The 27,851-nt window shown below is 50.5% G+C and overlaps 12 protein-coding genes across 12 annotated transcripts; 7 read left to right on the forward strand and 5 right to left on the reverse strand.

Moving 5' to 3' along the window:
* Nucleotides 1-119: 119 nt before the first annotated feature.
* On the forward strand, nucleotides 120-1,317 carry FPRO_02614 (uncharacterized protein; the record flags this gene model as incomplete). The annotated part of the gene is made up of 3 exons (XM_031227266.1): nucleotides 120-196; nucleotides 264-521; nucleotides 573-1,317. 3 exons carry the CDS (start codon nucleotides 120-122, stop codon nucleotides 1,315-1,317), a joined length of 1,080 nt encoding a protein of 359 aa, XP_031077719.1.
* Nucleotides 1,318-2,264: 947 nt separating this feature from the next.
* Nucleotides 2,265-3,509, forward strand: FPRO_02613 (uncharacterized protein; the record flags this gene model as incomplete). Its single annotated transcript, XM_031227267.1, has 3 exons — nucleotides 2,265-2,664; nucleotides 2,757-3,303; nucleotides 3,350-3,509. The coding sequence occupies 3 exons, from the start codon at nucleotides 2,265-2,267 to the stop codon at nucleotides 3,507-3,509; spliced, it is 1,107 nt and encodes a 368-aa protein (XP_031077720.1).
* Nucleotides 3,510-3,865: 356 nt separating this feature from the next.
* On the reverse strand, nucleotides 3,866-6,526 carry FPRO_02612 (uncharacterized protein; the record flags this gene model as incomplete). Its single annotated transcript, XM_031227268.1, has 2 exons — nucleotides 3,866-5,857; nucleotides 5,903-6,526. The coding sequence occupies 2 exons, from the start codon at nucleotides 6,524-6,526 to the stop codon at nucleotides 3,866-3,868; spliced, it is 2,616 nt and encodes an 871-aa protein (XP_031077721.1).
* An 822-nt stretch (nucleotides 6,527-7,348) lies between these two features.
* FPRO_02611 (uncharacterized protein) lies at nucleotides 7,349-10,938 on the forward strand (the record flags this gene model as incomplete). The annotated part of the gene is made up of 3 exons (XM_031227269.1): nucleotides 7,349-7,443; nucleotides 7,502-10,589; nucleotides 10,639-10,938. 3 exons carry the CDS (start codon nucleotides 7,349-7,351, stop codon nucleotides 10,936-10,938), a joined length of 3,483 nt encoding a protein of 1,160 aa, XP_031077722.1.
* Nucleotides 10,939-11,467: 529 nt separating this feature from the next.
* On the forward strand, nucleotides 11,468-12,406 carry FPRO_02610 (putative ubiquinol-cytochrome-c reductase Rieske iron-sulfur protein; the record flags this gene model as incomplete). The annotated part of the gene is made up of 4 exons (XM_031227270.1): nucleotides 11,468-11,753; nucleotides 11,872-11,960; nucleotides 12,017-12,167; nucleotides 12,225-12,406. The coding sequence occupies 4 exons, from the start codon at nucleotides 11,468-11,470 to the stop codon at nucleotides 12,404-12,406; spliced, it is 708 nt and encodes a 235-aa protein (XP_031077723.1).
* Nucleotides 12,407-13,178: 772 nt separating this feature from the next.
* Nucleotides 13,179-15,051, reverse strand: FPRO_02609 (putative tailless complex polypeptide 1 / chaperonin subunit alpha; the record flags this gene model as incomplete). Its single annotated transcript, XM_031227271.1, has 3 exons — nucleotides 13,179-14,702; nucleotides 14,759-14,844; nucleotides 14,964-15,051. The coding sequence occupies 3 exons, from the start codon at nucleotides 15,049-15,051 to the stop codon at nucleotides 13,179-13,181; spliced, it is 1,698 nt and encodes a 565-aa protein (XP_031077724.1).
* Nucleotides 15,052-15,724: 673 nt separating this feature from the next.
* Nucleotides 15,725-17,444, forward strand: FPRO_02608 (putative proline-tRNA ligase; the record flags this gene model as incomplete). Its single annotated transcript, XM_031227272.1, has 2 exons — nucleotides 15,725-16,146; nucleotides 16,205-17,444. 2 exons carry the CDS (start codon nucleotides 15,725-15,727, stop codon nucleotides 17,442-17,444), a joined length of 1,662 nt encoding a protein of 553 aa, XP_031077725.1.
* A 261-nt stretch (nucleotides 17,445-17,705) lies between these two features.
* On the reverse strand, nucleotides 17,706-18,842 carry FPRO_02607 (uncharacterized protein; the record flags this gene model as incomplete). Its single annotated transcript, XM_031227274.1, has 1 exon — nucleotides 17,706-18,842. One exon carries the CDS (start codon nucleotides 18,840-18,842, stop codon nucleotides 17,706-17,708), a length of 1,137 nt encoding a protein of 378 aa, XP_031077726.1.
* An 817-nt stretch (nucleotides 18,843-19,659) lies between these two features.
* On the forward strand, nucleotides 19,660-20,476 carry FPRO_02606 (putative DNA replication complex GINS protein PSF2; the record flags this gene model as incomplete). Its single annotated transcript, XM_031227275.1, has 2 exons — nucleotides 19,660-19,773; nucleotides 19,832-20,476. 2 exons carry the CDS (start codon nucleotides 19,660-19,662, stop codon nucleotides 20,474-20,476), a joined length of 759 nt encoding a protein of 252 aa, XP_031077727.1.
* A 199-nt stretch (nucleotides 20,477-20,675) lies between these two features.
* Nucleotides 20,676-23,082, reverse strand: FPRO_02605 (putative SRP40-Suppressor of mutant AC40 of RNA polymerase I and III; the record flags this gene model as incomplete). The annotated part of the gene is made up of 2 exons (XM_031227276.1): nucleotides 20,676-21,075; nucleotides 21,125-23,082. 2 exons carry the CDS (start codon nucleotides 23,080-23,082, stop codon nucleotides 20,676-20,678), a joined length of 2,358 nt encoding a protein of 785 aa, XP_031077728.1.
* A 1,410-nt stretch (nucleotides 23,083-24,492) lies between these two features.
* FPRO_02604 (uncharacterized protein) lies at nucleotides 24,493-25,781 on the forward strand (the record flags this gene model as incomplete). The annotated part of the gene is made up of 3 exons (XM_031227277.1): nucleotides 24,493-24,669; nucleotides 24,722-25,462; nucleotides 25,515-25,781. 3 exons carry the CDS (start codon nucleotides 24,493-24,495, stop codon nucleotides 25,779-25,781), a joined length of 1,185 nt encoding a protein of 394 aa, XP_031077729.1.
* A 328-nt stretch (nucleotides 25,782-26,109) lies between these two features.
* FPRO_02603 (uncharacterized protein) lies at nucleotides 26,110-27,792 on the reverse strand (the record flags this gene model as incomplete). Its single annotated transcript, XM_031227278.1, has 1 exon — nucleotides 26,110-27,792. One exon carries the CDS (start codon nucleotides 27,790-27,792, stop codon nucleotides 26,110-26,112), a length of 1,683 nt encoding a protein of 560 aa, XP_031077730.1.
* Nucleotides 27,793-27,851: the final 59 nt, after the last annotated feature.

Consider the following 27,851-nt stretch of genomic DNA (forward strand, 5'->3'; position numbering starts at 1 on the left):
TCGTGAGCTTCTCTCTCTCTCTCCCTTGCGACGCCTGCTGGGACAAATCTTCAATCGTCCTCTCCCGAAGTTGCGCGGCCGTGTTATTATACCCTCGCACCCTTCATTTTATATCCGCCATGGACGTTTTTGCTCCAAAAGACGACCAATGCGACCGGCTCAAGGCGCCCTCGTATCTTGAGCTTGTCGTTTCTATGTATGGCTGCGCAACCCCTCTCTGAATTTGACGGCATGTGTCCTTGTTATTAACCTTGATGTTGTAGCGTCCTCTTACTCGGCATTCTCGTGTCCTACCTCCCTCAGCATTATCGCATTATCTCCCGAGGCACCTCCGAAGGCATCTCACCTTACTTTGTATTGCTTGGAACCACTTCCGCTACTGCCGGTTTCGCCAATATCCTTACTGTCCCGCCGTCTCGTGCTGCCATAGGATGCTGCAAAGAGCTCGGTAGATTTGAATGCGCCGCCGGTCTGCTCGGTGTTGCGCAGCTAGGCGCTCAATGGGTTTGCTTCAGCCTCATGTTAGCCTCCACACCCAGCTCGATTTGTTTTCTCCACTGACATTTGAACAGTCTTGTCCTTTTCCTCATCTTCTTCAGATATAGAGAAGCCAATGTTCCACCAGAGGATCTTCGTGGCGATGCTCCCAGATGGCAGACCGCTGTCATGGTTGGACTACTCTGTGTCCTTCACGGCCTCATCGTGATTATCCTGACGGGTGTCTTTTTCATTGCTCTGCCCGATCATCTGGTTTTTTGGGCCAACTTCCTGGGAATCATGGCTACAGTTCTCGCCGCTATCCAATACGTACCTCAGATCTGGATGACATACCATTTGAAACATGTCGGCAGTCTGAGCATCCCCATGATGTGCATCCAGACGCCAGGTGGCTTCTTATTCGCAGGAAGCCTTTTTGCCCGTCTGGGCTGGGAAGGATGGAGCACATGGTTCATTTACTTGATCACTGCATCTATGCAAGGATCAGTCCTCTTCATGGGTGTTTACTACGAATACATGGCGCGGCAGCACGGCGGCCATGCCAACGGCCACATCGACAGCGCACCACACTCACCTGTGCAATACTCGAGCGCGCCCCGAAGGCCCCCGCCAGGCAGCAGGACCTATTCTGAGGGTTGGGAGCGTGGTCTTCCAGGACCTTTCACCGGTCACCCGGAGAGGTACGCGGAAACGGAGGAAGACCTGCACGATATCCAAGAGAGAGAAGAGCGTGCCATCGAGCGGGAGAGCCAACCATTGTTAAAACCGGGCGGTATTGGCAACCCTCACAGGACATACGACGCCACCGCCGAACACTGAGGAACTCACCTCTCTTACCTTAGGTTAAACAAGACGAGTTCAGGGTCAACAGCGAGCATGTGATATACCATGATTATTTGAGGTATTTTATTGGTATTTAGTGTTTACCTAGGATTGCATACTTTTTAGAAATGTACATTTTCTTCTTCTTCTGAGCCGAGCCGTCCGAGTTTGACTCATTAAAGATACATATTACGGCGCAAGGTATGTGTGGGGGCCCTTGATGACTCCAAGTCAGCCCGGCCAAGGTTGAGAGAAAGCTTGCCAACAGCATTCCTTGTCTCCCTACGCGAGATAAAGAGTAATATCATGATGCTCTGGACTGAGCCAACTGCTTAGGATGAAATCATGCTACTCCAAGTCAATGCTGAGATATTGCATTCTACCAATGAAGCCTCGAGTAGCGGTCATTCTCAGCATCATCAGCTTCTCATGACAGAATAGAAGAAGCCTGGTGCCTGGGCCCTATCATGGCCCTAAATAAACCCCCCGCTTCCGCGGGCGACGGGTGACTCGCATCGCCTGCAAATGCGGAACTGGGTGTCGCTGGCTTGCCCCTGTGGGATGCGGTCGAGCTGTGATTGGTTGATTGTGTCTAATCAAGTTGAATGAATCACCGCATGTCATTCATGGTTCCTATCAATTCCCGTAAGAGGTATGAGACAGGAGGGGGAGGGTCTAGAGATGCCCTGCAGCGTCCAATCCGATGCCGTTGATCAATTAAACCACCATCTCCCATGGTTTCTGTCCTTTCTCCATTGCCGGAGCCATTTCTCCTTCTTTCTTCCATCTCAAGACCTAGAACCTAGAGATTCTTTCTTTCTCACAATCGAACCTAGAGTCTTTGTCTCAAGACATCGTCGAGAGTTTCAATCAATCTCATATTTAACCTAATCCTTATCGTAACTTACTCTATCATCAGCGCCCACCCCGCGAGTCTTATCATCATGGCTATCTACAGCTCCGTCCCGCCACCCGAACAACAGTCGGCCTCAAATACTCCTACTCCCGCGGCGACAAATCCACCGCTGGCGGCTTTGCACGTACATTCACCTCCTACGCCAGTTAAGAATGGGAGCATTGATATCGATGCTTGGACTGTTTCGGCTCTTCAATCTCTCAGTGTTTCTCCGATCGCGCGTGGAACCGGCACTCCTCTTGCGATTCCTCTGGATGAAGTTGTCAAAGACAAGTCCAATTCTCCCGGGCGCAATGTCAACCTTGATGAAGATGAGGCCCCGATATCGACCCTGAGACGACCACCTTCTAGGAGGGATAGCCAGCGAAAGCGGGATTTGGTATTGAAGGGCAAGGAGGGCAGTCGCCAGCGTCGTCGCTGGGAGAATGGTATGGCTTTATCATTGATAAGGAAGCACTCCGAACTCGGATCTGCTTCCTTTTGCGCAGCAGCATACTGATCGTTGGCCTCACTGTGTTAGACCGCTTGATGGGCGTTCCGAACGCTCAACCGCCTCTGCCTTCCGATTACGAAGTCCATCCTACTCATCCGATCCACCGAGTGCCTTACCAGCTTGCTCAGTTCTGGGACCGTGGCGTGCGCAAACAGGTTGAGGATAAGACGGCCCGTCTCCTTGCTGAACGCAAGAAGCAGCAACTCAAGGCTGGCAGCGCCACGGGTCTCGGAGCTGGTGAGGTTCCTCGCGACCTGCGCGAAGCCACAAAGCGCAGTCCTGTTGTGCGCACCTGGGTGCGGTCCCTGGAAGAGCCTGTGCGACAATATCTCGCTAATCAGCAGGCTATGGCCACAACGTCAGCTGTCACTGCTGATGAAGACGATGATAGTGCAGCTGAGCAGATGGACTCGGACGATGAAGAGATTGTGTTCGTCGGTAGGAACGGCGCCATGAGGGAGCTTAGAGAGAGGAAGGCAACATGGAAACATGCGCATCGTGAAGTATCACAGGAGACGGTCGACTCGGGCATGCTATTTGACTCGTTCGGTACCGACGAAAGCGCCGCCTTCAAGTGAGTATCGATATCGAAGGTACAATGCGCCACTAACAACCTCTAGGCGCTGGCTCACACATACCATCTCTGACTACTACGGCATCCAATCTCGCTCCGTCAATCTTTCGAATCCCACGCGCCGAGTAGTCTATGTAGGTCTAAAGACCTCTCAGGGCGCCTTGCCTTTACGAACGCTGCCGCGGCCAATGTGGGAGGTCTGTTGAACGATTTTGAACATTTTGAGGGTACCTGATCCAACCTGAATAGTGTTTGAGATGCGTGAATAGACGTACAAGCGTAGACTGTAAGCATGGGTATGTATATAGGGCAATAGAAGCGATCTCACTGAGCTCGGTGGGCATAAGTCTGTTGTGCTGCGATGTGATATTGCCTAAAGCTGCTCATTGTGATCTGTAACACGCCCTTACCTGCGCACTCGAGTGTATCTCTAGTTACCTGTCCATGGATCGACAAGTCGGGAGCTCTTAGTCTTCGCAGGTAGGTCTAAATGTAGGTAACTCATCATCGAGTACAGAAATATTGTGCTTCAGTTACTCCGTACATTATCTGTGGTAGCCGATTACACCCACTCTTGGTCCAAGATTCTCGAAACATTGTTTAGTACTCTTCTCCCTCCCATGATTTGACCATATTTGGAAACTCTTTCTTCTGCCCTCATACTCAAAAAGCTCGCAAGACCTCCTTGACCGTATTCACATACTAGCAGGCCTGCTATTATTTGCGCTGCACTGATATTGAGACCAGCACGGCGCAGGAATAATTCCCATGCACCATCACGAAAGTCAAGGAAAGGCCCAAATTGATGAGCTGATGAAGAATAGCGGGACATTATTGACAAAGCCCATTTAGAAAGTGTTTCATCGCAGCCAGAAACCAGATGTGTTGATATGCCTGCTCCAAGACTCGTCGTAAAACGTACGAAATCAGCATACCCAGAGATATCAGAGGGTGTTGGTGACCCAACATATTCTCCTAATGGATTCGATTCTGATACCAATACAAACAAAGATTCATATTTCTCGCTTACTCGTCTGACTCTTTCACGAAACGGTGTGAGAGCACTGGATCCAGGAAGAGGTTTCTGTTTCACTTTTAGTACCGTAGTCAATATGAGGCCGGCACCAGGGCTCATGGATATGTCAGCCTCAAACGCCAAAGATGAAATGATTTCCCTTCTTTGAGCTGATCCAGGAGACCAAGAAACTGTGTTGTACTGCGAGAAGTCTCGATCGATGAGCTCAGCTTGTGGCCAAACTTTCTCCAGGTAAGAGAGAGTACTGCGACTCAAGTCTAAAGAGACTATGTAGCGACAAACCTCCTGAGGAATTTCGACATTAGGAACCGGAGCGTCTTGCAGCTCGCTCTGGGCCTCTTCTTGAATAATGGGTAGTGTTGTAGGATCAGCCATGGATGGCATGGCTCTTGAGGCTACCGAAGTTTGAGAGGAGCCGCTGCCTTTCTTCAGCCTTTTCGGTTGTCGAAGCTGCATGAAACCAGACAATAAGCTGCTGGACGCACTTAAGTCAGTAGCCTCCAGCAACAGATTCTCCCTCTCGCAAACAGACTTATTTCCTGTACCCTTTCGTAGGGAACCTATCAGTTCCTTCAAAGACGGTGCAACATGAGGCTTCTGAGATTGAGAAATAGCCGTCGAGCTGTCCTGATTCCCGTGACAGATTAATGGGGATGACGCCATTACCGAAGCGACTTCTTGTTCTATCTCTTCATCATTCAGGATTTGGAGCACAATTAATAGGTTTCGAGAAACTACGTAGTTGCGACTGCATAGTTGGGGACGCCTTAGGGTAAGCAGTTCTCTCGCAGCAGGTCCTAACTGAATTGCTGCCTCGGTCAATGAAACTTGGCCACTTTCATGAGGGATTGGTGTCCATTTAAGTGATGCCTCGAGACGACTCAGGTCCTTGTAGCAGGTCAGATGAAAGTCCCTAGGAAGTGATTGTTGAAGCCATTCAAAATGACCTCGCGAAGTTGAAAAATGTAACAACCATTCAGGATTAGGTGTCTGAAAGTCAACTGCTGGTACCCGCAATCGAAACAAAGCGTCTACTGGGTTCAATCGGTCTTGTTCCAATCGTTGATTTGCCTGGTGGTGTTTCTCATCTAATATAGACTGCAATGCTTCTTCGAAATATCCCCCGTCCTCAGTTGGAGGTTGGGGTGCTTCGTTAGGATGCAGGAAATGAGGTGCCAAAGTTTCTGCAAGATTACCCTGCACTGGACTGTTGACAGTGCTAGATGGTAGTATCGGTGTGTCTAACTTGAGAGCTGAATGTTTCTTTGCTGTATTGGACAAGAAGGCCGCCTTAGCTGTCGGAGGAGAGCTGGGCATAGTTGAAGGCGCAGGAGGTTCGGAGTCCACAAAGCCATGTTGCATATTCCAATCTAGGTCCTCAATTACAGGATTGGATGGGCTGCTCGGTTCTGAGGTCAGATCGATCACCATATGTTCTCTGCTTGGCAGAAATGGTTCGCCCAAGTCAGAGGCAGGAGAAAGCGGAGGAGACACCGGCTCCAAGTTTGAACGATAATGCTAACGAAATCAGACCAAATTTTGAGCTGGCCCATCCTGACTCACTTTATCTAGAGAGAATATGTGTCTGATTTGGTCTGGCGTGCAAGTCTGATTTGGTGTCTGTTGTGTATATAACGAATCGTGGTCAGATTCCGTAAATGAAGGCTCATCACCCTCCAATTCACGTAAGGCTAATGTTTGCCATCGTGAGATGGTGGATGGAAAGCCAAGGCCTTCATCTTTCTCAACACTGACCTGGCTTAATGGAAGCCACTGGGTCAGGATGTTGCAAGAGCTTGCAATCTGGATATCTTGCAGATATTGTGATAGTTCTTTTTGCAGATCATGCCCTGTATCTATACTTTCCGATGGTAGTCGAAGGCTTTTTGTTTGGCCTAGGAATCTAAATATAGAAGAAGCAGGGACCTTAGGGTCTATGGGAATTTCGTAGCTTTCGTCGTCGAGAAACGGCTGTAATGTGATCTTCGTGAGAGGTAAAGGTGCTGCAGTTAGTCCAGGCTGGTCAATTAACCCGTTCGCTTTTGCCGGTTCCGCAGTTTCTCGAAGCTGCTTGACGATGTCTCGAAATCGATATGGGGCGCCGTGATGATTATGGAAACATTGGTTGTCAATAGCGTAATCGGTAACCTCTCGACTTATGGAAGTTGAGGCTGTAGTCGAACTCATGCTGAGGACTTAGGCACATCAGGTAGATAACTTAGTAGGAAGGACTTAAGATGTCATAAAGAGAGAGGTCAAGTTCTATTTGAGATGATAAACTTAAGTCTGAGTATCAGATCATTTAAGAATTGGCGGATTCCTTGACTCCTTCCTCTAAACCTTGAACTCTTCATTGTTTAAGGTATGTTTATTTGGGCTGGCAAGTGGCTGGGTGCAGAAGGCGCGATGGAAGAGGGCAAGAATTGCTTCATCAGTGACTGATCCTCAGGCCATACCGCAATACCTCAGGATATGGTAAGTTCTTGAGTATGACCTTTATGATATAAACCATTTCTTCCAGATACAGATGCTAAGATTATAACTGGAGAGCTGATATAGTGTTCCAAGGCAGCAAGAAAACTTTAGAGCTTGGATTAGGATGTCGAAAAAGATCAAGCTAAAGACCTTTTAACTCTATACTTAACTTAACTTACTCAAATCTTTGTGTCATGGAGTTGGGATCAAGTTTCTTGCCTCCCCTCCCCTCCCCTCCCCTCCAGCTGCTTCTTACATGGGGGTGTAAGTGTTTATGCCCCCCACTAAACGGCATACATGCATCTCAAATCCATTTTAGGAGCCTACCTAGTAGCCTAGGAACTTAACGAACCCCACTTGACCACTGTAATCCGCACTAACTCCGGGGGCTAGTGACGCACCTGGTCCCGGAGACAAGCAGTTAGTTACATCGGAGAGCTTTTGAACCTCGATAGTTCTCGTCGAGGGGCAAACACCGTTACCTTGCTTCTCCTCTACATCCAACGCTTGCGACCCCTTGACGAGGAAGACAATATGGCATATGTCGCACCTATCCATCGCGCTACAAGCATACGCCATGCCCTGCGGGCGAATGTGCTCTCTCCTGATATAGATGACTTGGTCGTGGCGTAAGAGCTCCAACGCCTTCGATGACGCCTCGAGCAAATGCTGATTGAGGCTTCACAGGAAGGCGAACCGACTCGAAATATGGCGACTCACAGAAGAAGGCCTCGTGTGCCTACAGACGAAACTCATCCATGGATCAATAGCGATGCTGCAATGTTTACGACCCAAAGGTTCAGAGACTGATCTATTGTTTATTGGCACCGATAGGCTGCATTACTTCAACCTGGTGTGGAACCCGTTAACAAAGCAACTGGAGACCATCGAGCGCGTTATCGAAGACCTGGCAGAGCCATATATGCGACATTCGTCAAGTCAGAACAAATGTCTTGTTGATCCGACCGGACGATTCCTAGCCATGCACCTTTGGGAGGGAGTGCTGAATGTTTTTAAACTCCCCATACGCAAAGGCTCTACCAACAAACTGGAACGGCTCGACCAGGTCAGACTCACAGAACTCTTTATGAAAGCAAGCGCTTTCATCCACAGCCGAACTGGTCACCCGACCATTGCCTTTTTGTACAAGACACAGCTAGAGCAGGAAGAAGCTCGATTGGTCATATATAGGTTGACTCACGATGACAAAGGAAACACTGTTTCCAAATTCGACCCCCATAAAGACAGAGAGCTCGACGTGGTCATTCCTGACCCATACGCCTCAATGCTCATTCCTGTTCCATTAGATGAGGAGAAGCGTTACCATGTCCGCAACACCGAAGGGGCAAAGGCACATTTAGGCGGCCTCTTAGTCATTGGAGAAACTCTTCTAACTTACTTTGATGGCCTGACACACAGAAGTGTATCTTCGGTTCTTCAGGACCCGAGAATATTTGTGTCCTGGACTGAGTACGACGGTACACACTACTTGCTGGCTGATGACTATGGACGACTGGATCTGTTGACGATTGACACAAACCTGGAAACCACCGGTGTTGTTGTGACCGGCATGACGCTCGAGCCTCTCAAGATCGGTCGCTCACCAGCCATCACATCCAGGGCGTCCAATCTGGTATATCTTGGGGATAACACCTTATTTGTGGCTTCACACCACGGCGACTCGCAGCTTTACCAGATCGACGTGGAAAGCGCCACTGTCACACCGATCCAGTCCTTCTCAAACAATGCGCCCATTCTTGATTTTTCTATCATGGATATGGGCAACCGAGATGGCGATACTCAAGCTGGCAATGCCTTTTCGTCTGGCCAGTCAAGAATAGTGGCAGGCTGTGGTGCCTACCGCGATGGGAGCCTTCGAAGTATTCGAAGCGGTGTCGGTCTAGAAGATAGAGGTGTTCTAGACGAGCTAGAGGGGACCAGGGGCCTATTTACCCTTCGCTCATACGCGTCTGACCTGGTAGATACCCTGGTCGTTTCAGCGATCACCGAGACAAGAGTTCTCAGTTTCGACCGTGAGGGTGGAATTGAAGAGATATACTCTTTCCAGGGCATGTCACTCGATACCGAAACCCTTTGGGCTTCAAATCTTCCCAACGGACAGTTGCTCCAGATCACTCCTCGCCTAGTTGTCTTACTCGATCCCGAAAGTGGCACGGTAACCAGTAAATGGGACGTTCCAAGCGGCAAGTCGATCACAAGAGCGTCAGCAAACAGCAAGTGGGCATTGCTTTCGGTTGATGGAATATCTCTTGTCTCATTGAATCTCTTACAGAACCTTGCTGTCAATGTTCAACAAAGCCAAAACAACTCAGGCTCGCAAGCTGATCAAATATCATGCATACATGCTGCCCGGGATCCACCAGATCTTGGTGTGGTCGGCTGGTGGTCTTCTGGACAGATCTCGTTGATAGATATGGCTTCCTTGAAGCCACTCCATGGAGAGTCCATGAGGCAAACTGAGGATAGTGCTACAGTCCCAAGAGACATTGCACTTGTCCAACTACACCCCCCTGAGATATCGGGACCTACACTTTTGGTCGCAATGGAAGACGGCAATGTGGTTACGTTCAATGTATCTACCAAGGGCTTCGCAGTCTCTGGTCGCAAAAGCGTGACTTTGGGTAGTAACCCAGCTCGACTACATATACTCCCGCAACAGGATGGTACGTCGAATGTCTTTGTGACGACTGAGCATGCCAGTCTCATCTATGGCGCCGAGGGACGGATCATATTCTCCGCCACAACCGCCGATGATGCCACATTTGTTGCACCATTTGACTCCCACGCCTTCCCAGATTCAGTGGTTCTGTCTACAGACCAGCATATTCGAATCTGCCATGTTGATAAGGAGAGACTCACACACGTCAAGGCTCTCCCTGTCAACGAGACTGTCAGACGGGTAGCCTACTCCCCCGGACTGAAAGCCTTTGGTCTAGGCTCCATCAAGAAGGAGTTAGTCGGCAACGAAGAGGTTGTGTCGAGTTCATTTAGGCTTGTCGATGAGATTGTATTTAAGGAGCTTGGTTCACCTTTCCCATTGAATGCTTCAAGCAGTCTTGAGATTGTCGAATGTGTCATTCGTGCTGAGCTCCCCGATGTTGGCGGCAATCATGTCGAGAGATTTATTGTTGGTACGAGCTTCATCAGTGATGGGGTGGAAGACCCAAACGGCACTGGCGGCCGGATCCTGGTCCTCGGAGTCGACTCAAATCGTCAGGTGTACCAGATTGTCTCTCACAATTTGAAAGGCCCTTGCCGATGTCTAGGCATTGTTGAAGATAACATTATTGCTGGACTGTCCAAGACAGTTGTGGCCTATAGTTTCTTGCAAGAGACGAGCAGTTCCGGCTCACTCCAGAAGCTCGCTGTTTATCGCCCAGCTGCCTTGCCTCTGGATCTCGACGTATCCGGCAACATGATCGGTGTGGTTGATTTGATGCAGTCGCTATCATTGGTTGAGTTCATCCCCGCACAGGATGGCAACAAGGCCAAGTTAGAAGAACGGGCACGTCACTTCGAACCTCTATGGGCCACCTCGGTCTGTCATATTGAAGGAGAGAGGTGGCTGGAGGCTGACTCAAAGGGCAATCTCGTTGTCCTGCAACGAAACGTGGATGCTCCGACAGAGCAAGACCGAATGCGCCTGGAGATTACGAGCGAAATGAATATTGGCGAGCAGATCAACCGAATTCGAAAACTTAATGTCCCAATGGCGGAGAACGGAATCGTCCATCCACGAGCGTTCCTCGCTTCGGTAAGCACAAGCTGCATTAAAACGTGAGACGTAATCTAATAAGAAATAGGCCGAGGGCTCGTTGTATCTTTATGGTGATATTGCTCCTCAGTACCAGGACCTGCTTATGACGTTCCAATCCAAGATGGAAGAGTACATTCATGTACCAGGAAGCGTCGAATTTAAGCTATGGCGTTCCTTCCGTAACGAGAACCGGGAGAGTGAAGGGCCTTTTCGATTTATAGACGGGGAGATGGTTGAGAGATTCTTGGATATGGATGAAGGGAAGCAAGAGCTGGTTTGCGAAGGCCTTGGACCAAGTATTGAGGATATGCGCAACTTGATTGAAGAGCTGAGGAGAATGCATTGAGATGGTTCTCATAGATTAATGAGTTATGTTGTTCTGACTCTCACTTGGGTTGTCTTTACATGGATGATAGTTGGTTGCTAGATGTTCAGGACGAATGGGTCAAAGATGATTGGCCAGAAGCCATGAGGTCATAGAGATGTTAATATGAGTCCATTGAGTCGTGACTGGTGTAAATGATGTACCCCGAGAGGCTGGGCCGAGGATATATCGAACTTGTTCTCTATTTGAAAGTATTTTTGTGTCACAATGAGCGATTCTCCATCTTTGTAGTCATTGTCAAGTTGAAAGCTGTAGAGGCAAGAAAGGAACCTAGATGCCCGGGATAGACCGGAAACCCCACCCGAAAGTGACCGGACCAATGACGAGGCTTCAATTTCCGAGCTCAACTAGATCTGGTAGCCTGAGGCCACAGTTTGCAGCCAAAACTTTCGGCAAAGCATCATCAGCCGATTACCACCAAGGAAAAGACCTCAAACCTTCCCTTCGACGCCCTCACCCTCGCAACCGCCACACCCCACGATCCCTCACGATGGCGACCCTCGCGACCGCTTCTCGTCTCTGCTTGCGCACGGCTGCAAAGCCCGCCGTCCCTGCTGTGCGCGCCCTCAGCACCACCGCCGTTCGAACCGACAGCGCGTCCGCCTCCGGATACTCCAGCCCTTTCAAGTTCCAGGGTGAGAGCAAGGGCGCTCAGATTCCCAACTTTGGAAAATATGTCTCCTCCGGCGGCGAGACAAAGAACAAGCTCTACTCGTACTTCATGGTCGGTGCCCTCGGTGCCGTCAGTGCTGCTGGAGCCAAGAGCACAGTTCAGGGTGGGTTGAAATCCGGTTCTAGGTCCGGTGTCTTGCCATTGGGTTGCAATTGGTGTTGTACCTTGTTGGCATGATGTCCGGGATGGTCAATTGATGGTTACTGACGATTGAATGACAGAGTTCCTGGTCAACATGTCTGCTTCCGCCGACGTTCTGGCCATGGCCAAGGTTGAGGTTGATCTGAGCTCTATCCCCGAGGGCAAGAACGTGAGTTGGGATATGGTCTAGCACAAACGAGGCAGCGTTGCTGAACGGTTCTCCAGGTTATCATCAAGTGGCGAGGCAAGCCCGTCTTCATCCGACACCGAACCCAGGACGAGATCGACCAGGCAAACAAGGTCAACATCTCTGCTCTTCGAGATCCCGAGGAGGACAGCGCCCGTGTCAAGAACCCTGAGTGGCTTATCATGTTGGGTACGTGACTTGGATCACTGGTATAACATTTGAACCTCTATGCTAACAAATCCTTAGGTGTCTGCACCCACTTGGGTTGTGTCCCCATTGGTGAGGCCGGTGACTACGGCGGTTGGTTCTGCCCTTGCCACGGTTCTCACTACGATATCTCCGGCCGAATAAGGAAGGGTCCTGCCCCTCTCAACCTCGAGATTCCCGAGTACGATTTCCCCGAGGATGGCAAGCTGGTCGTCGGTTAAGCGGACCATGTAAGAGTACATCTTTTATAACGGAGAAACGAAGGAAAGGAAAGATGGGAGTGGGAGCGCATTAGACTGGCTGGCGGGCGGACCACAACACACAACACTCGACGCATGCCCAAACCGAGGCCCCTGGGTGGGCGCAAGTTTGCTGTTTCTTAGACGTGGCCTTTCTGTCCATTTGTATAAAAATAAAACGTCCTAGGAAAAATCTCAGTCAACAGGCTCGAAGAGGGGGGTTGAGGAGAAGACAAGAGCGGGAGAGTGAGTGCAAGATACATCTCGTGTACGAGGTGTTGTACTAATTGAATTTCATTGCCCTTATTCTGAGGTGATATGATCATTTGAAGTGTGAGAGTATTACTTATATTCAACAACAGACTTGTATGTTTTGTAACGGGCATCTATTAACTTCAAAGTCGCGTACAGATCCGACGTTACTCGAATAGGCTCATCAGCCCTGTCAAGTCGAGAATTATAGAACATGACTACGGAGAACGTAACTTTATTAGTATATTCTAGCATGCTACGGGTACAAAGTTGATAATGGATCAAGAATGGAGTTGCATAGTCAAAACAGAGTTTCCAACATACTTGACAAACTGTAATCACTTTTATCTAGTTGAATCTCCATACCAGTGCATTTATATGCACCCTGTACCATAACGAGGCCTGATATCACACAATATCATGAGTATAAAACATTCAGTCATGAACGGACACCCAAGCTTTTGATTCTATACCTGACAATCCGTACTCATTACATTTCATCTTAATGACCATGTCCATCATCCTCCCTCTGCTCAGGGTCCAACTTGATCAGGGTATCGATACGCATGATGCTGATGCAGGCTTCGACAGCACTCTTGAGTTGTCGGACCTTGCTGAGACTGGGCTCAAGCACACCCATCTTAATCTCGTCAACAACCTTGCCCTTGGCGAGGTCAAGGCCATAGTTCTTATAACCCTTCTTCTTGGCAATGGTCTTCTCATCCTCGCTACCGTCACCCTCAGCGATGCGCTGTGACAGAGCGTGCCTTGATCGAAGCTGGGCAGTGAGCTCTGCGGCGTCCTTGGCAGCGTTAACAGCCAGGGTCTTAGGAATAACAAGAAGAGACTGAGCAAACTCGCCAATGGCGAGTTGTTCCCGGGAGCCGACGGTACCGGCGAACTCCTCGAGGTAGATGTGGAGGGCGGTCTCGACGGCACCACCGCCGGGAACGATGCTGCCACTCTCGAGAGTTCGCTTAACAGCGCACAGTGAGTCGTGGACTGATCGCTCCATCTCGTCGAGAGTAAAGTCGTTAGGGCCACGGAGAATGCAAGAAGCAGATGAGTGAGCCTTGGTTCCCTTGACCAGAATGCACTCATCATCAGAGATGCGCTCCTGGACGACTTCCTCGGCGTAACCTAGATAAGAAGGTTCGAACTTCTCGTCACCGTTAAGGTCAGAGAGTGTGCTGAGCATGGTGGCACCGGTTGCTCGGGCAATTCGTCGAAGATCCTCCTTCTTACATCTTCGCACACCCATGGCACCCTTCTCAACAAAAGTCTTAAGCACCAGATCGTCAATGCCCTTTGTTGTGAGAATGACGTTGGCGCCAGCCTTGAGGATCATCTCCACTCGGTCGAGGACCATGCCGGACTCACGGGCTCGGATCTGCTCAAGCTGTTGAGGGTCGTCAACAGTGATCTGAACACCAAGCTTCATGCGTTCCTTTTGCAAGTTCATGTCCAAAACAGCAATCTTGGCATCCTGGATCCGTGTAGGCATGGCTTGCGAGGCGACAGTGCAGTTCAAGGCGTATCCCTTTACCAGGACAGACTCGAGTGTGCTCTTTCCGTGAGCCTTGAGGATGTTGACAGCCTTGACGGGGTACTTTGTCTCGTTTCGGTTGTTTGTAGACTTGACAGCCTGCATGGCATCTACAACCATGTCGGCGAAGAAATCCGAGTCGGCTCCAATGATCTTGCTGGACATGGAGGTCTTGGCAATGCTAAGGAGGGATTCACGGCCAAGGTCGTCAACCTTGATGCTAACATTCTCGTTGAGGTACTTGATAGCCTCTCGCAGGGCAAGTCGGTATCCTGTAATGATAGTGGTAGGGTGTATCCGGTTCTTCATGAGTTCGTTTCCGCGACGTAGCAACTCGGCAGCGATGAGAACGACGGAGGTGGTACCGTCACCGACTTCCTTATCTTGTTGTTGCGCGAGGTCAACGAGAATCTTGCCGGCAGGGTGCTCGACGTCGAGGAGGCTGAGAATGGTGGCACCGTCGTTGGTAACAGTAACATCCTAGTATAAAGTGTGAGATATAGTCGAGCGCGGAGCGAGGAGGCTAAGTTGCATACACCAATATCGTCCACCATCATCTTGTCGAGGCCGCTGGGACCGAAAGAACTCTTGACAACATTTGCGATTGCCTGTGTAGCGAGAACTGAAGGTCCATTAGCATGTTGTCCATATTTGAAATCCAATATCAAAGGCTCATGTCTCCCCCCACTTCCCCCTAACATGTAGCAAAAGGCGGGACAAGAAAGATACAGACAGACATACCATTCTGGTCTCTAATATCAGAACCGGAGATCTTCTGGCCACCCAAGAAAAGGGTGCCGTTTCGGGGCTGCTCGAACATGGAAGCCATAGTTGCAGCTATGGGTAACGTTGACAGTAAAAAGGCGGCTTCGTCAACGTGGGGATGGAGTCAGGAAATTCTACCAGCAGGCTACCGTACGCAGACAGAACCTGAGCTGTGAAGCTCCAGTGCCCCTCGCTCGACTGGACTTTTTTGTCGGAGGCTGGCGTTATTCCGGCGCCGACTGAAATAGGTACCAGCTGCCGCGCTGTGTGCTGGTTACAGGGCGTATATCGGATACCCACCCGAAGTCCAGGGCACTTGACAGAAGGTGCACGGACCCCTGAAACCCCAAAACTAACCCCTGCCGCGTTATCGGACTTCCCTGCAGCTGAGCGACCGCTGTTTCAATTGGCTGATAGGGCATTGGGCCTGAATTTTGGGCTAGATTTCCAGCGGTGCCGCCGTGAGAGTCGAGAGTCAAAGCCCGGGCGGGAAGGAGGGGCAATCGCACAGCACCAACTGCACCTCGACTGCGGGGCACAAAGTCACTCCGACGTTTACTTCGACTCACACCCCGAAGCCTTTCTTCTCCTTCTCCCCCCTCAACAGATAACGTCGCTTCTCTGCTTCTCGATTCTTGAAAGGCGCGCAAGCCACTGTTCGGTTGCCTTGAATCTACTATCATCCTCTATTACTTTTCTGTCAATTACCTTTCAACTAACACACGAATCTCACCAAAATGGAGGGCGCCGCCGAACAGTCCAAGAGCGCCTTGAAGAAGGCCGAGAAGCAGGCTCGTCTCGCTGCCGAGAAGGCTGCCAAGGCTGCTAAGCAAACCAACCTTCCCGTCGTCGGTGGAAAGAAGGCGGACGAGATCATTGGAATTACAGTGTCCAAGGCCGAGAACTTCCCCCAATGGTACCAGGAGGTCGTCCTCAAGGCCGAGATGGTCGAGTACTACACCGAGATTTCGGGTTTCTTCGTTCTCCGACCTCTTGCCATGCACATCTGGAACGAGATCCGAAAGTGGTTCCAGGCTCACATTGAGGAGATGGGTGTTGACGAGACCAACTTCCCTATGTTCCTGTCTTCCAAGTCGCTCGAGAAGGAGAAGGATCACGTCGAGGGCTTCGCCCCCGAGCTTGCCTGGGTCACCAAGGCGTAAGGATGCCCATACAAATCATTTTGCTTTTGTGAACCGTAACTGACAACCCTCCAGTGGTGACAAGGACCTCGAGGTTCCTGTTGCAGTCCGTCCCACCTCCGAAGCCGTCATGTACCCCTACTATGCCAAGTGGATTCGTAGCCACCGAGATCTCCCCTTCCGCCTCAACCAATGGAACTCCGTCGTTCGCTGGGAGGCTAAGCAAACAACTCCTTTCCTACGAACCCGTGAGTTCCTCTGGCAGGAGGGCCACACTGCTCACTTGACTGAGGAGCTTGCTGGTGCTGAGGTGCTCGAGATTCTTGAGCTTTACGCTGGTGTTTACGAGAAGCTTCTGGCTGTTCCCGTTGTTCGAGGCCGAAAGACCGAGAACGAGAAGTTTGCCGGTGGTTATTACACCACCACTGTCGAGGGCTACATTCCTTCCAACGGCCGTGGTATCCAGGGCGCCACCTCTCACGCCCTTGGTCAGAACTTCAGTAAGATGTTCGACATCACTGTTGAGGACCCTGCCAACAAGGGCTCTCACATTCACGTCTGGCAGAACTCTTGGGGTCTCTCAACCCGTGTCATTGGTGTCATGGTCATGATTCACGGTGACGATAAAGGCCTGGTTCTTCCTCCCCGCGTTGCCAAGACTCAGGTTGTCATCGTCCCTGTCGGCATCACCAAGAAGACTACCCCTGAAGAGCGACAGAAGCACGAGGAGCAGGTTGAGGACATCCGAGCCAACCTGAAGAAGGCTGGTGTTCGTGTCACCTCTGATTGGCGAGAGGGCTACACTCCTGCATGGAAGTTCAACGACTGGGAGCTCAAGGGTGTTCCTCTGCGTATCGAGTTCGGTCCCAAGGATGCTGCCAAGGGCGTTGTCAGCACTGCGCGACGTGACACCGGTGAGAAGGGAGAAATTGCCATCACCGATGTCGCTACCAAGATCCCCGAGCTTCTCGAGACCATCCAGGCCGACATGTACAGCAAGGCCGAGAAGTCTTTCCGAGAGCACCGACTCACTATCACCAAGTGGGAGGATGTTCTTCCCGCTCTTGACAACAAGAACGTTGTGCTCATCCCTTTCTGCGGTGCCCCCAAGTGTGAGGACCGCATCAAGGAGCTCACCACTCGTGAGGACCAGCCTGACGTCCCCGAGAACCAGAAGCTTGCCACTATGGGTATGAAGAGTCTGTGTGTTCCCTTTGAGCAGCCCGAGGGAATTGTTCCCGGGGAGACGAAGTGTCTCAGCCCTGAGTGCCAGGGTAACGCCGACAAGTGGACCATGTTCGGACGAAGCTATTAAGGAGTTGAATGAAATTTTATAGTCAGGGAGCGGGAAGGCGTTGACCTGGCATGTTTATGATACACCAGTGTGATTGTTTATGACTTGATGTGAATGTGATTATATCATGAAAATGGGATGGGGCTGGTCACGGAATCAAAACAGTTAGAAAAGAAGATAGATCGTAGCGATGATATTTATCAACATCTCGTTGGTCTAAATACTGCTTTCTATCGAGTTACTGCTTGCTTTTGTGCTGGTCGAGCCGGGATATATCAGTATTTAACACCAGGCAAATCTCTCGTTAGCAATCCAGTCAACTTCCTGGTCAGAGCCATTGAACCAGTTTAGACTAGCAATGTTGCTGTTTTCTCGGACGATGAACTTGGCTCCGAGGGATTGGATGCCTTCTGTGACCCTTCGCACCCGATTCTCGGGGTTCCAAACTTCAACCTTTGAGCATTTCCATTCCTTGGCCTCCTTCTGGACGAAAATTGCAATGGCTTGGATGCCTTTGGTAAGTGTCTCATCTGAGATACTCTCATCTTCTATAACTAGGCGCAATACACGAACGACATTCTTCTCAGGTTGGTCAAGCATGCCGTAGAAGCTGCAAGTCCAGAGAGCCCAGATCCTTGAGCTGGGGGCGTCAGGTGGAGTGTATAGGGCACCGTGGACAGTTGGTGTGCGAGAGAAGATGTGTTTGCACATAAAGTTCTCCCGATGAATATGCCATTTGATAGTGGTGATATCAGGGACGACTGCAGCGCTGACTTGGGAGGATTTTGAGATCCTGTCTCGAAGAAGTTGCTCATCTCGAGCTGCCAGGTCCGGAATATCGTCGAGAGCAATAGGCTTCAGGGATGAATCAGTAGTTGGCTCGGTCTCAGTAACAGGAAACTCGAGATATGTGCTCTTGAAAGGCTCCCATCCCACAGTCTGGTAGAACTTGGGTCCGACATCTGACCAAAGGACGGAGAAATCAGCAGCGCCTTCATTCTTCTGCTGACTGCTTTTCAGCTCATCCGCAATGAGGGACAGCATCTTTCTGGCATATCCCTTTCCTCGATATTCAGGAAAAGTGAAGACGCTGGCCACACCGTGAGCAGCTCCATCTCTTGCTTTTCCATCTTTGGTTCGAACAAAGGCCCTTTTGTTGTAGGTCTCGCAAGATGAAAGGAGGGGTCTTTCGCCGGGCTTTTTATCTCCATCGGTGAGGATCCAGCTTGTTACGCCACCATCCCGAGCTAGAGGAGCCTCGAGATTATCGTATTCTCTGGCGATGTAGTCCTCCATGGACAAGGCGGCTCCCCAATGGGGTTGAGTGCCCTTCCAGATGAGCTCCCGTTCAGAGGAGGTGGGGTTTGTAAGTATAAGAGATGGGGATGTGACGGGAGGAAGGGCTTCAGTTGACGCCATTGTGAGCTATTGCTGTGTTTCAAGGTAAGAGATATTAGTGTATTCGACTTTGTTCTGTAAATTTATAAACTGGAATAATTTCTCATCTCAAGGCGTCTTATACCTCTTGAACGGGAGAGGATATTCAGATCTACGCCCTTCTGGAGGCGGCCCCACATCGGCGGTGGAGCTGGAGCTGGACATTTACCCTGAACACGCCGGATGAGTCTTATATTCCACGTTGCCAAGTATTCGTGACTCGAGTGATATCATTCGATTTCGTAAAATCATGTAATTTGGTTTCTTGTGAGAAGCTGCATTAGTCTCCTGATTTATGCAAGTCTAGAAATTTCGTCTTTTGGCTTCTGAAATATCATATGCTCCGATGACCTTGGGAGGAGGATTTCTGTCCAACCATCAGGTACAGGAATTGAAACGACAAAGTATGAGTGTCTTTCCCTGATGTAGTTGAACCATTGGATATCATGACAACCTGTAAGCCATGAGAAGATTGGTACAAACGAGTTGTTTACTGTTGGCGTAGGGGAAAATCTTCTTCACTACGTTTCTTGGCTTAAGTTAATTGAGGGATCAGTAGTAGTGGTTTCAATAGGTTTGAATACGAGGGAAACCAATATCATAAACGGAGATAATCATATGATATCAATGCTAACCTGGAAGTTTTATTAATGAAGGGAGCCCTCCCTAGTGGTGGGGTTGACATAGATGACATGACACGCCGAGCAGCCTGGTAGTTAGTGAGGGGCATTCTATGAAAACCTCCAATTTATATCCTACCTACAACTTGAGATACTAAACTTCCATTGGACCACACGAGATGGCCTTACCGCTTCCTTCAGGGCTCACCCCCTCAGAAGTCGCATTTCTATGTGAAATGGAACTCGTCACTGTCGTTCCTCGCCAACGCCTTGAGAGCATTGATCTTCTATCGGTGAGCGCGTCCCTGTCGCGTTCATACAAGCTCGACGCTGACCTGACCTGTTACACAGGGAACGACACCGACTCTACGGCCGCCGCACAGAAGTAATTTACCTTTATGGCTTGCGATACTGTTAAAGAAACAACGGCGCGCGAATATTGTTCCTCCCCCTTGGCTTCATCCCGATTCGTTACGCGATATTGTCCACCACGAAACCAAGGTCGATCCTAAAGGATGGGCGCCACCACCACCACCTCCGGTGCGGGCAGATAGCCAAGGAAATGCGAGACGGCTAGATCCCTTTGTCGATAACGATGTAGTACTGTCGCCGCCGTTCCTTCCATCCTGTACTTCAGATGCGCCTTCGGGTGCCCTGCCATATCACTGGTTCGAAGTCGCAGAAATGCTCCTCGCCCACGCCTCCGATGATGTTGCTTCCTCTTCAGAAGTCCGTTCGCTACTTCGGGATCTACAAGAAGTCAGAGCAGCAAAGATGCGATCCAGTACCGCTCAACTTGAGGGTGGGGTCGACGGTGTCATGAGCCTACGAGGAGTTGGAGCCATGGAACTTGCAGAGAGCAGAGGATTCGTCGTCGGCGTAGTAGAAGGTGTGAGGAAACTCGGTGCAAGCACAGAAGCAACACGGAGAGACGAGGAGGAACAAGGTGGTGGTGATGAATCGGATGAGGCGAGCGACGAGGATATGGGACTATGACCACCGTCCATCTAGACTGAGCGAAGAATTACGAATTCACGAAAAAGGGGTGAAGTATACATGGCGCAATTAAAAGGAAAACGACTTGTAAGTCGATTATTATTCTATACCAATTCTTCCCAAAGTTCTTGTCTAACGTCTAATTCAAAACATAGCCCATTGTTTTAAACTCCATGAAATGCCAAACATCGCTACCAACTCATACCTGCGCTGCCGCCTGAGCAAGGGCCAGCCTATGTTTGGCAACTCGAGCAGGATGGATTCGAACCCTCCCGCCAGCGGGAGGCTGAACATGAGGTGCCAGCACCTCCCAACTTGCGCCCTGCAACAAGGCTCCCATAAAGTCCTCTCGCATATCCAGTCCTGTCTCTCTCAGATATCTCTCAGGATCAGCAGCTGCTTCTTGCAAAAGTTCCTCAGCCTTGAAGAAACGAGCCCAATCCTTGTGCCACTCACTATGACACTGGTGGCATCCTCTCCCCGGGTTGTGAGGACAGGGATGAACCTCGTAACACTCATATCCTACAGAATGAAACTGCTCGTACCAGTCATAATGGCGACAAGCTCTAAGTCCGGAGCCGTGCATACCTGGGATTTCACTGGAATTTTTAGTTGGTGTTCAGGGAATGAATGGATGTCTTGACTCACGGATCATAAGATGGCCAGATCAGCGGGCTGATTTCATCTGAGGATGGATCGTTCATAGGAGTGGCCATCATCGCGTATGCGACTGGCTCGTTTCTCACAGGACTAGGCTCATCGGAAACTGAGGGACCAGAGTTCCAGGCCACAGGTTGCCGAGGCTCAGAGGCAGAGCGTGTGGTCGTGATTGTGGTTGTCGAAGTTTCAACAACCATGCGCGGTGACAAAGAGCGTGCCTTCTTTATTCTTGCTGCGGGAGCGTCTTCATCACCGTCACAAGATCGCTTACGCTTTCCCACGACGCCTTCTGAGTGGGCGGGGGGAGTGTCCAATCGTCCAATAGACTGAACAGGGCCTTGGAATGAGCTTCTCAGTGGTCCGATAAGGCTGTCGTTCTCCCCACGACCGATTTGAGCAACATATCCGCTATAGCTGATGGCCGGAACTTTGATATCTGCAGGACGACTTGGTCGTCTAGGGCGGCCATCGAGCCTGGGCGAATCAAATCCAGCAAGGCATGTAGAACGGTTCCTGGCCCTGGACATGTCGCTCACCATTGCCCACGCGCCTGTATCATCGCGTACAATGGTGGAAGCGTCAGCAGCCGGCCCTGAATTGTACTCATCGTCGGCCTCATATCCGCTTGGATACTCTTGGGCGGACGAGGAACCAGCAGCAATCAGAACACCTGGGGACCCAGGAGGATCAGAGGGGCCAGAGGGCCCAGTAGGCCCAGAGCATGGTCCTCCTGGTGCATCATCATCATCGTTCCCATCGTCTCCCTCCGAATCTGATGAACTTTCAGAGCCGGTAAATACCGTGTTGTCATCCGTGTCCTCAGAGGGTTCATAACCACTGGTACCTCCGCTTCCACTTGATTCACCCTCAGATCCATCACTTGGGGGATCGCCAGAACAGCCATCGCCATCGCTTTCATACTCGTCGCTACTCGGCTGTTCGTGACCTGTGGCGATAAGTACGTCTATCTTTATCGTGTCGGGACTTGGATGGTTTGGAGGTGGAGAAGTTCGAGTAGGTGAATTCGGCGAAGAAGATTCTGTGTCCGGGTTTGAGCTCGAGCCGGTCCTCGAGGATGGAATGGCATTGGTTGGCCCAGCTGCCGAAGGCCTTGGGGTTCCAGGCGCCTGAGTTTCCGATGAAGGCGAAGAAGATGATGAGGAGGATCCTGAACTCGAGCTTGAGCTGGAGTGCTCATCTTGATCAGAAGGAAAGGCTGGTGGAGGGGAAGGGGATGTAGATGGCAGGGATGAAAGCTCCGAGCTGGAGCTGGAGCCTTCGCTGAGATGACGGCCCTGACCAGAAGGGCCCGCTGCAGATGATGAAGATGTTCGTTCCGACCTCGAGCTTGCAAGCTGGTTCTGGCCCGAAACTTGTGCTTCCCGGTAAGCTGCACCGTTATGGGTGTTGAGCTTGATTATTCCCCTTGCTGGAGCTGCAGGCTCATTCTGGTCAGAGGGGGTTGAACCTGCTGAGCTTGAACTTGAACTAGCGGTTCTGCTAGGGCTTGGGGACGGAGTAGCAATTGTTGCAGCAGGAGTTGCAGCGGAGGGAGATGAACTCGCTGCTGCTGTGTTCGAGCTTGAGGGCTGATCCTGGTTTGAAGGGCCAGCAGCCGAAGTGCGTGCAGCGTAATTGAGTTTTAGCCTGACTCTCTTTTCTCTGTTAGCAATATTAGCAGTGCCGCCGAGCCTTTGAACAACATCCTTGAATGGCAAGGGCTCAGGGTCCGCAACTAGGGAACGTCCTTGGCAATCTCTATCAGATTCAAGGCTCGCCATCAGAGGAGGGGCATTGTTAAGCCTGGAGCGGGCTCGGGTCAGTCGCATAGCCCTTGGTTCAGGAGCAGTAGGATTTTGGGGTCTAGGAGGAGGCCTGGGGTTTTGGGGTCTTGGAGCAGCCTTGGCTTTACCCTTCCCCTTTCCCTTTGGATTCTTGTTCGGCATTTATGATTATTGTTGTGAATAGGTTCGATAATAGATTGGGTGTTCGACAAAGCTCTGCTTTGCCAGTAACGTGATAGGTTGTGATACTGAATTATTGAACATGTTTGGAACTGAGAAGACACAGCGTCTCTTATATATTTTCCTCATCATGGCAATTGAATGTAATGACATGTTCTGGCTGTGAACAATGATCTATTGCTTATGAAGCTCTTTTCCTAATAAACAAAGGCTATATATTTCATGAACATTGTAGATATCAAAGACAAAGTAGATGCCTTGTCTCAAGATACCATGGACGCTTGAAGATATTTCACGTTCGTTAATGAACAAATATGTGCCAAACAAAGAAGCCGGGTTTCTTTATTTCCCAGGACTAACAAAGAGGCTCAACCACCTGCATTCAGAGCCTGCAATAGATAAGTCATATCATATTCACTGGAATACTCACATGACTGAAAGGTCTTCATCAGATGCAAATATCTCGAATTTGTTGTAAGTGAAACTAAATATGAGCGGTGGGATATGTCTATACCATGGCTTAGCTATAGGTTTTCCGCGTAGCCAGTAGCGAATGAGAGGGGAGAAACCCTTTTTGGATGGTTAACGAACTATTGTTTGCCTTGTTTGAATTATGGAACGTGATGATGCCTTTGTGCCCCCTAGCTTATGCCGTGTTTGCACCTCTTGTCTACGATTCATTAACCATAATGGCCAGTTCATCAATGGGAGTCAATGAGGCTCTGGACTTGATTTATTTAATGTTTTCCTTCTTAGACAAATCACTGTATCTGGTGATCTCCCATAGTTGTATTGATGGACCCAACTACCGAAGGCCAGACAATTGCCGAAAAACAAGTCCTCGTTTGAGTTCATCATTATGGCCGAAGCTACCCTAGAAGCTCTCATGATATGTTGCAGCCGTTAAAGCTAACGGTGATGTACCTGGGCAACCAAATGTATATAGATAGAGGTAATATGAGGACCTCTACACAGCCCTGAGAACTACTAGGTAGCGCAATCAGAAAAGTGAGCATTTCGCAATGATAAGCAAGGATTGATACCTCATAACTATATGAGAGAGAGCTATCAGTCAGGGAAGCATACTCATCATATCTTGGCTTGGATGCATATCGCCTGACAGGAAGCAGGTACAGTTGGGGTAGCCCCTCCCTCATGGCAACCGGGTCTCCACACCGCACCTTCCGGGGCAATCACACGACCAAGCCATGACCGCTATCGCCTGAAACGGCAAGTATCTACCTTACGTGATCGTCATGGTATGTGTACCTGCCTCGCTCGGATCTTATCTCTCCAGGCAGTTCCGCGCGTCTTCGCCTTCTTCATAACCTCTTCCAAACATCATCTATCTTCTTGCCATTCATCGTTTTAATTATCACATTTACAGACACAATGAAGTTCTCACAGGCTTCTCTTCTGGCGGCTTGTCTACCTGCTGCCTCCGCTCGCTTTATCGAAACTGCCGAGGCCGACAACGTCATTCTCCAGCCAGACGAGCTGTTCCTGGTCGAGACCGCCCCCGGCAAGACGCAATGGGTGACTGAGGAAGAGAAATGGGAGATGCGCCGTGTAAGTCTCCTATTACGCTCTCAGCTCCAGATGGGCCACTAACGATCTACAGAACGGCCAAAACTTCATGGATATCACCGAGACACCTTCGCTCGGCTCCAAGCGCATCAACGCCGAGAGCACAGTCACGTTCCCTAAGAAATGCGTCAACCAGGATGATGTCAAGAAGCTCTCCAAGAACCTCGAGAAGAAGAACATGCAGGCCAACCTCGAGAAGTTGACCAGCTTCCACACTCGATACTTCAAGTCCGATTACGGCCTTCAGTCCTCCGATTGGGTTCTTGAGAAGGTCAACCAGATCATCAAGGACGCTGGTGCTGAGGATACTGTTTTTGCAGAGAGCTTCCCCCACACATGGAAGCAACACTCCGTCATTGCGACCATCCCTGGCCAGTCTAACAGCACTGTCGTGATCGGTGCCCACCAGGATTCCATCAACCTCTTCCTTCCTTCCATCCTTGCCGCCCCAGGCGCTGATGACGACGGCAGTGGTACAGTCACTATCATGGAGGTGTTCCGCGCTCTCCTCAACTCCAAGGATGTTGTTAAGGGCAAGGCTCCCAACACCATCGAGTTTCACTGGTACTCAGCTGAGGAGGGTGGCCTGCTTGGAAGTCAGGCTATTTTCAAGTCGTATGAGGAGAATGGCCGCGATGTCAAGGCTATGCTTCAGCAGGACATGACTGGCTATGTCCAGAAGACTCTCGATGCCGGTCAGCCCGAGAGCGTTGGTGTCATTACTGACTTTGTCGACCCTGGTCTGACCAAGTTCATCAAGACCGTCGTCGAGGAGGTACGTTTGTCCAGACTTCTTTGCATGCTCTCATACTAACTCTTATTTCCAGTACTGTAGCATTCCTTGGGTCGAGACCAAGTGCGGTTATGCCTGCTCCGACCACGCTTCTGCTTCCAAGGCCGGCTACCCCTCAGCCTTTGTTATTGAATCCGCCTTCGAGTACTCTGACCCTCATATCCATGGTACCGATGATAGCATCAAGTATCTATCTTTCAACCACATGCTCGAGCATGCTCGCATGACCCTTGGTCTTGTTTACGAGCTTGGTTTCTACGACTTCTCTGACAAGACCGAGGAGAAGTGGGGTGACCTGTAAATGACTGATATTGTGGAATTGTGTTTAAAGAGCAGCTCTCTCCCTTTTTGGATGGGTTGCCTCAATTCAGTTAGCATGAGCAATGGATTAGATATGAGGATACACGCATAGTTAGCATTGAATAAGACCATCTGTTTGAACCCCCCCCCCCCCCGAAACGTACACCAGCAAAGAGCTCACCAACTAGCCCGGAAGATTGTCTAGAAGATTGTAATTAAATCATGAATTTCTAACATATAAGTTAATTTGCCCTTTTTGTCTAGACCCCTATAAAGAAAATCCCTGAGCGCCACAGATGACCTACTAACACCCCTTGCTTACAGATCGTTTACTGGCCCTGGCCATTTCCACTATTAGGAGGCTGCTGCTGTTGTCCCCAGGGCGACTGGCCGTTCTGCTGTGCTTGCATACTCGACATCAACGCAGCGAAGAATGCCGGGTTGACGAAAGATCCGCCATTCGCAGCCTGTTGTTGACCCTGTGCAGCTGGCCATCCAGGAGGAGGTGGTGGAGCAGCCGCAGCATTGCCCTGAGCAGGTGGTTGAGGCCAACCAGGAATTTGGAAACCAAAGTTGGGCATCGCCGGTGCTGCGCCTTGAGCTGGAGGTTGAGCAGCGGCCCATGGAGCTGGAGGAGCAGCCTGTTGAGCCTGCTGAGGAAATGCCTGAGGAGGTAGCGAGTGGCCGTCTCTGGGCTGGTTGAGGCCTCCTCTTCCACCACGTCCAGAACCTCGTCCACGACCTCCACGCCCTCGAGAATCGCCACGGCGTCCTCCTCGCTGGTGAAAGTTTCTGCTCGATGGAGGCTCGTAGGTCTCTGTTGTAGAAGGGCCGGAACCATAACCGGGAGGTCGTGCTAGGGGCTTATAGGGGCCGTCATCGTCATCGTCGTAGTTGAGACCTCCGTCCGGTCGCGACTCTTGTCGCAGAGGATGAGGCTCCTTGCCTCCCCTGGAGGGGTCCTTCTTCCACTTATCCTTCTTCTTCTGCTTGATCGCTCGCTTATACTCGGCCTCCTTCTCGTCGTCTGAAAACTCCATCTCGTCATCGCCGACTTCCTCATCGTGAAGGTTACTGGCGTCTGAGCCCTTCATGTTCTTCAATGGCTCGGTAAAGACATACGCGGCATGGTCGGTAGGGTAGTACACTGTTTGGCCGACCTCGAGTCCTAAATCTTTAATATCCTGGTCTGAAGTGAAGCGCACGGTATACATAGGCTGCAGAACCTTTCCGATCGTATCTGCAATCGCACCGATGACGACTCGCTCAGCTGTGCAGAGCACGGATCCGGAATCAAGAACCTGGTACTCGCCAGGCGTGAATGCCTTGATCAACATCATGTTCTCCACAATGTGCTCTATGGCTCCCAACTCTTCCATCTTCATATCGGGTGTAATTGTGACATCAGGCTTAGGAATTACTTCTTCAGGAACCTCATTCTTTGTTCGGACCTGGGTGGTTCTTGAACCAGTAGCTCCTCGATCGCCCTCATCATCAGATCCTCCTTCAGCCTGCATGAGCAGGCGCGCGGTCTCTTCAACGCCCAAAAGTTCGTAACCTTCGTTGTCATCGGAGTCTTCGTCGGATGAATCAGAGCTGCTTGATTCTGAGGATGATTCGTATGGAGAAGAGTCGACTTCCCATTCGGGGTTATCGCCCTGGTCGTTCTGAAGTGGTACGGTCTCGGTGTTTTCTGTGGGAGCTGATTGAGCAGCTTGGGTTGGGTTTAGACCGCCGATGGCGGCCTCGAGGGCACCTGTGAGAGAAGGAGGGCTTTCGGGTTGATCGACTGCCATAGCATCCGAGTCCGCGACTGGTGCGGGCTCAGCCTCAGAGGGCTTGGCTTCGGTAGCAGCAGATGCTGAAGGCTGGTCTTTGGGGTTATTGGGAACAGCATCCGTGATCTCAGTATCTTGAACGCTTGCAGCAGCAGCTAGAACATCGGCGGGCATGGGCGGAAGGGTCTCGTTGGGTTTGGCCTGGCCGAGGCCGGGGATTTGAAAACCGGACATGTTGTATTGCGGTCGCTTTACTATATAGTGTCTGGAATAAAATGATGGATGGAATATTA

Source organism: Fusarium proliferatum, assembly GCF_900067095.1.
Source record: "Fusarium proliferatum ET1 genome assembly, contig: FPRO_scaffold002, whole genome shotgun sequence".
Lineage (NCBI taxonomy): Eukaryota > Fungi > Ascomycota > Sordariomycetes > Hypocreales > Nectriaceae > Fusarium > Fusarium proliferatum.